Here is a 7471-nt window from a genome sequence, read left to right on the forward strand (position 1 = left end):
GATCAGCTCTAGGCATGACGTAGCGGATATTGTCCTCTTTTGGAAGGCCAAACAAAGTAGTTTCGCTTTCACAACGAAACACACAGCGCCTTCACGACATGGCAGCGGCGGCAACAACTACAATACTACAGCGAGAATAAAAGTTACGTCTTCTTTCTTTGCGTGAACATTTGGGCGGCGTTATGCAAATCTTCCCACATAGTGAGGTAGATATGTGGGGGCGTGTTAGAACGAGCCGTTTTAGGTAGGTGTGGCTGACTCTTAACTTTTATAAAGAATATCTCTTTGGATTTGAGACTTTAGTCTTTGCAACTTTACAGATCTTCTTTATTAAGAGCTTGTAACACTCCAAAGAGAAAGGAAGAATTGAAATCGCATCATATGACCCCTTTAAGCTAATAAAACTCAAGACCATCACTGCAGTTTTCAACATTAATAAAATCCCAGGGTCCAACTCTTGACATAATGTAAGCTATCTTCATCAGAATAGAATAAATAACATTCTCTAAAACTTACATCTCCAATGAAAGCCAGTGCTGCCAGAGCAGCCAGGGATCCTAACATTGCAGCCAGAGTGCGGTGAACAATCTGCAAACACAGATGCAACATTTTTACTCACAATTGGAATACTATATATTTTGACAATTTTATTATAAACCTGGTCATATATTAATGGGCACAATGTAACACAAACTAGATTTGTGCTATGGGGTCACTAAGATGTTCTGAGTGTTTTTGGCATGTTGCTATGCGGTTGCCAGGATGTTGTAAGTGGATGCTTACTGCCCCCATGTCTTTATTATGTTATGGTCCTTCTTACATTGAAAGCCAGTGTGGTTTTCTCACCATTTTTTCACCCGCCAGACAAAAATCATAAGTCTGATTGCTTAGAAAAGTAATAGCACAACTCATCTCAACAAGCTGCATGATATGAGGTATCATTCTCTCCCGTAGCACAAAATTGTAATACTTGGTATTAGGGGTGTGTTCAAATCCCAAACCCTTTGCATCAGCAACAGTAATAGTGATGTTTTCCTTAGCAAACACTATTAAATATGTAAAATATAAGGCTGTGTAACAGACGTTGGACAACCAAACAAATTTGCTCATTCAAAATGCCAATTAACCCTCTACCCCACACTTCATTTATGTTTGATCCACCTCATTTCTTACATTAAATTCATTCTGCCCCTTTTATGCACTCTTATAATCAAACGATAAATGCCAAATCACAAGGATATATGCGTCAGTCGACAACGTCTTTTGGTTTTCTGCTCTTCAATCAGCCTCTGGACTAAAAGCGCCGCCTTAAAGTGCATTGTCAGATATCAGCATCTTCAGCATCAGTTTTCCTAGTGAGAGCACTTGACTGGAACACCTGAATCAAACTTTCTCTGATGCACCTCTTTCAGTGTCATGTGCCAAGATGGAGCAGTCATTACAAGAGCGTGTAATCAGCTAGAAGAGCCAAAGAAAGGCAATGAGTACATAACATGCAGGATAACAGCTAATGACTCCAGTCTCGAAGGAGCAAGTAATCTGTGTCAGTCCGACAACTTCCCTGAGGGGGAGGAACACTTGGTGCAGTGTTGTGATTGTAAGTCTAAAACAGGTCATTAAGATAAATGGTTGAACACTGCTTTCTGAGCAGAATTAATCAGCAACATGGATATACATTGCGCTGCTTTGCATAAGAAAGTATCCTCTGAGATTAATGTTTCTCTGTTTTGTGGTTTAAACCAATTACTCTCAATTATAGGGTAAGAAACAGTTTATGGCTAAATGAAATGTCAAAATGTGCCTGTGTGGGATGTAATGTTAGTTTTATACTCAAATCCCCCCAGTAACTGAGAAACTGCAACTCTAGTCTAATTTAAGAATAATCTATCAGCCATTATTAAAATGTTTACAAGATATCTGCAATTAGATTGTGAAAATACATTATTCATGAATCTTTTAAGGCATATTAATATTTATAAGCATATCATACTGTTATATATCTTTTTATATATATTTTAGGTTTTGCCCTCTCTCGGGGCAAATGAGTTTTAGCTATCAGAGCTGCTGATGAAACTCACCATCTGAGCCCTTTTAATCAAAGTAGTTTTCAGAGTGCTGATTCTAGATCAGTTCGGAGGATTATCACTAAGCTGCTGTGCAATGCAGATAGGAAGAGCAGGCCCAGGTCATTACAACAAATGCTTCCTTATTTACAATGGAGTCCAAATGTCTGAGAACACAAACTTCTGTGGAATCTGTAATGCTAATCAAGTCTATAAAATGAAGAAATATTTAAGATTCTGCACTTTGGTCATTAATTAAACCAGCCGTGTGAACTACTGTGTAAAAAATGTACTATGATGACAGATATTCTTGCCTCCACTGAATGACAAGACTCTTTTGAAGATCGCAAATTATGCTCAATAATATGATCATTAGGTTTTATACAAATCTCTGGTGCTGCCGTCGAGACATAAGACTTCATTTAAAAGTTTACTAAAATTGCTATGCTGATAATGTAATTTGTAAATCAATTTTTTTTTTTTACTAGTGGTCTAGAACTTTTGAACTTTAATGTTTAGTACTGTAGTATATCATCTGATTCAGCAGTCTATTAAAAGCTGATTATGAAGGCACAATCTGGGCAGCTGCACCTTCCTTCTGGCACACACACATACATTTGGCTACATCATTTGCCGTTTAGATCAATACATGAAAAGCAGCAATATTTTAATTATAATTGGACTGAGTAATGGTGGCTGTATTTCCTAGTATTAAAAAATCCAGATCAAAAAGTAAATGATACATTTAGACTAAGATAGACTGTATGAGCAAGTGTTGTTTAGGTGTTATGTTACTTCTAGTGAAATGCCATGCTGTGTTATGTGTGAGATATTCATCATTACAAATGGACAGACTGCACTCAGTTGGACAGCAAAGTTACTGTGTTTTTCCAACACCTTTTGATGATTTCTAAAAAGCCTGGGAACTAGTTCATATACATATCATAGTTGACTGAAGTTGTAATATTTTCACATGTCCAGATAATATAATATAATATAATACTGCAGTCTTCAACAATGGGATTATCTGATGAACTTCACCTGTAATGCATTCTGGATGTGTTCTAACTGGGAAGGGGTTTGGGGAAATTTCTTATAAATAGATGATCACAGAAACACTCCCCTATTTTAAAAGCATAATAAATAAAATGATGATGACGACTCACCCAATCAGCAAAATTTGTTCATTAGTTCACTTTTAAAAACATAATTTTTATTTTCTCAGCTCCTTGATGACAGTGTAGCCATAGTTATGAAGCATTAGTATTAACGGTAAAAGTGGAAACATGGGCCCCCAAAGTCTCCATTAGCATTCTCACAAAGGTCTAATTAAACTCTTCGACACGCAGCATGCTGTCCCTCCTGAAGAAATAAATGTAATTAGGAAGGGAGGTCCCCTCTGCCCTCATGTCCCCCTGGAGCCACACTAAAGCACCGCTTTCTCGCAAAACTCTTAAAAAAAAATAAATAAATAAAAAATAAAAAAACCCCGTGTGCACTACAGGGAGAAGAGGAAGTTAAAAATGTGGAGGAGTGTTTTGCTGTAAGGCTCTTTAAGGCTCTAGTTGTTCAGACTAACATGACTAACATAGTATGACAGTGAACAAAAAAAATAAATAAATAAATGCAATAGTGAAAATGCACCTTTTTTGCATTCTTTTATCATTTACATTTTTATATCAAATGATATGATCACGTTTGAGGGAACAGTTTAATTGAAAAATGTACATGAATTTCAGAATGTCTTAGTATTTATTTCCCTCATTGATTTGATTGACAGCAGCACTCAAGCTGCATGAACTCTGACCGATACATGTTATTCAGCATGATTTTAAGTAGGCATTTTTTGAGTTTCAGTGGAAGCAAGGGTCCATCCAACATTTTGTATTAGAGTTCACAATGTTCTTCTTGAATTTACCTCAAAATATTTCATTTACAATGTTTCAGAGGCTTAAAACATTGTGTATTTTCATTTGCACTAATACAATTTGGTCTTGCAATAAAATTCAAGCACTCTAAATCCACTTTGATAAGTTGGCTCCAGGTACTCAAAAAATGTGACATTCTTTTTTGGAATCGCAGTCAGTGTGTGCCAGTAGAAAGCGCTTCCTGTTAGCATTAGTAGAGCCTAGTGACCTCTACTAATAAAACACGAGTTTATGAATAGCTACTGCCAAGGACATCTCAGTGTAGTAGTGCTGGATCTACAAGCGCAACTTTAGAAAGTTTATGAATAACATACCCAGCATGGCATCTACTCTTCCTGAGGAGTTACAAAAGACTACAGATGTGCGCACACAAATCTCAGACGACGCCGCACAGAGTCAATGTGGCAAAACAGCCGAGATGATCTTGTTTATGGGGATGAAATATGGGATGAGTCATGAAAGACCATTGAATGGATTACCGTGCAGTGTGAAAATAATGTCTTTACACCGACACCTCATATTTTACCTCAAAGATGATGAGCACATAGACTCCTGCCAGGATCAATCCGGCGATAAGCACCTGTGTTTCCACGGTTACATAGAGTGACTGGTGAGTCATGGACAGAGGAACCACCTGACTGTCGAACAGAAAGGCCTGCACACTGATCAGAATAGGAGCGCTGAAGGGCAAAAGAAAGAGACAGATTAGAGAGACGGAGACACACTAGAGCAGGGGTGCTCCTGGCGATCGACTGTCCTGCAAAGTTCAGCTCCAACCCTAATCAAACACACCTGAAGCAACTAATTAGGGGCTTCAGGATCACTTAAAAATTAAAGGCAGGTGTCTTTGATTAGAGTTGGAGCTAAACTTTGCAGGACAGTCGATCACCAGGAGCAGGGTTGGGCACCCCTGCACTAGAGCATACACCGTGACAGGAACTACTGCATAACCCACATTATGAAATGATCACATTTACTGAACTATTAACACAATTTAAAAATCTGAAGACAGTAGTATGACAATATTATTCTACTTTTTAAAATATAGAGCAACTGATTTTGTTTGTATGATCGTACCTGCTAACCATTTCAAATGTCCTTGTTCTCAGAATTTGGTCACTTCGTTGGGAATGCAATGGTATAGTCCAGTTATAAAGCAGCTGTTAGAAAAATACTAGAATTTGTATTGTGAATGTATAGAACAATCTCTTTTAATCTTTTATTTTTAATTAGATATATTTTACATACAGCATCCTCAAAAAGTATTTGGATACTTATAAGTGACTCCTTAAAATTAATGCCTTTGCATTATATACATTAACATCAAACTATAAGGCATTTAAATAATTTTTCATTTATATATTATATTATATTATATTATATAAATAATCTACAATACAGTGCCATTCAAAAGTTCGTGGTCATTAATTTTTTTATTTTTAAGTATTTATGTACTTTCTACTCATCAAAGAATCCTGATAAAATGTATTACAGCTTCTACAAAAATATATAAGTAGCACAATTGTTTTCAGCATAAGAGATAAGATAATTTTTTGATACAATAAGAAATTATAACAATAAGAAATGCTTCTTGATCACAAAATCGGCATATTAAAATGATTTCTGAAGGATCATGTGATGCTGAAGACTAGAGTAATGGCTGCTGAAATTTCAGCTTTGCCATCACTGCAATAAGCTGTAACAATATTTCACAATATTACTGTTTTTACTGTAATTTTGATTAAATTAAATGTAGTCTTGGCCAGCATAAGAGATTTTTCAAAAACATAAAAAAATCTGACCCCAAACTATTTTTATTAAAGCATAAAAACACTTTTTTGTGTGACTAAATTGATGGTCTAACTTTATTTAACATTAGTTTAATCTGCTGGTAGTGTGAAGAACATAACTGTTCCATTTGGCTCTGTTGAAACAACTCTAACCTGCTGAGTTCTTCTCCGGCGAGACCCCGCCTCTTCAGTCTGCTCCACCTGGATCAGAATATACTCCTGGGCCTCTTGTACCGCCTCCATCCCCCCCAAAAACGGCCCACCAACCTGCAGCTTCAGTAGGGAGTTGTCACGAAAATCAGTAAGATTCATAGCTACAGCGATCAGTTAGGTTAAGAAAAATGTCCACAAACTAGGAAACACATTACAAATGAAAACACATAACACAAAATATCCATCTGAGCGTTTTGGAAAAGTTTTGCAAACAGATGTCAGCTGGCCACGGTTTCATTTTGGACAGACAATTCCCTCCCACCAGCAGAAGGTACTTTGAAGCACTTCAGTGCATTGTTCACTCTTCACATTCATCTCTCCAGCTCTGCAGGACCCGCAGATTGCTGCAAGTATCAGGCAGATCTGTTGTTATGCACGAAGTCATAGGCAAGACTGTTACCATGACACAGGCCGCTGTAAATAGCAGATGGTGAGATTGTCACAGAAACGGAAATGAATTAGCGCAGCCCTTCAGTGCAATCTCCGAACCAAACATAAAATCCCCGCAGGGTCTGAGGAGTTAGCGCAGTGGCATGCATCATCACAATATTTGACTTGTGCATTAATGATTCTTATTTATCTAGTCAATGCAAACCCAAACAATGCAGATTCTCTTAAGTACACAAATGGGGAGGATACAGAAGCTCTCGGTGGATGAGACTGCCAGCATCCTCCAGGGGCTTTCCCTGTCAGGATACATGCTGAAAAACAGCTGATGATTCAAATAAATATGGTTATTTCAGAGTGTCAGACAAATAAATTCACTGAGCTTTTAAGTAAAACAATCATAAATGGTTATTATTCTATATAACAAAAGCTGTTGAGTAAATTTGATGAGTAGAAAAACTTACTGAACACAGAACAACAATGATGAAGATGGTGATGACTTTTGTTGTCCTTAAGCAATGCCTATAAAAACAAATGTAGGCACTTGTTATGTCCAGGCCCGTAACCAGCTATGAGGCCACCGAGGTCCGGACCTCGGTAAATTTTTCATGTTCAAAAATAAAATTTGTTCTTTGAATGACTAATTTGCTGTTAAACTCCTCATATGAATGCCTGCACGACATGTATAATTCAGTTTAGACAGTTTGCAAGAATGTTTAGCATCCTTGTTATGAAAATGATCGCTGCGATACGCTGCCGGAGTGAACGAGGCTTGAGAGTTGTGAGTGAGGGCGCGAGCGCAGCCTCCGTGTTGCCAGATCCACCTATTATAAGCGTTTTTGGACTTGTCTTTTCCACTTAATTTAACACTTTAGAAAGTTAATAAAGTAGGAAGTCAAAGATATCTTTATCTTATCTTATTTGCAAAAGATTGGAAATAACTTACGTTTATTTGTATTTATTTTTTGTATTTTGTATTTTTAGTATCAATATCTGGCAACACTGCATCGCCGGCACTTACAGTAAACTGAAGCAATCAAAAAAGCCCATGGACAGGTTTTTGCTGACAGGATACGACATTCGGTAAGGG

General features: G+C 37.2%; 1 protein-coding gene across 1 annotated transcript in view; it reads right to left on the minus strand.

The window, feature by feature from the left end:
- LOC107711007 (P protein-like) overlaps positions 1–7471 on the minus strand; it is a 71837-nt gene that overhangs the window by 53069 nt on the left and 11297 nt on the right. Inside the window, exons 5-10 of the mRNA XM_016515907.1 lie at positions 6846–6903; positions 6634–6706; positions 5935–6095; positions 5069–5151; positions 4518–4671; positions 517–588 (exon numbers count right to left, since the gene is read on the minus strand). Coding sequence (XP_016371393.1) covers positions 517–588; positions 4518–4671; positions 5069–5151; positions 5935–6095; positions 6634–6706; positions 6846–6903 — 601 coding nt within the window. The remainder of the gene's footprint in view (positions 1–516; positions 589–4517; positions 4672–5068; positions 5152–5934; positions 6096–6633; positions 6707–6845; positions 6904–7471) is intronic.

This window comes from Sinocyclocheilus rhinocerous, unplaced genomic scaffold (assembly GCF_001515625.1).
Source record: "Sinocyclocheilus rhinocerous isolate Xijiao unplaced genomic scaffold, SAMN03320098_v1.1 scaffold85, whole genome shotgun sequence".
NCBI lineage: Eukaryota > Metazoa > Chordata > Actinopteri > Cypriniformes > Cyprinidae > Sinocyclocheilus > Sinocyclocheilus rhinocerous.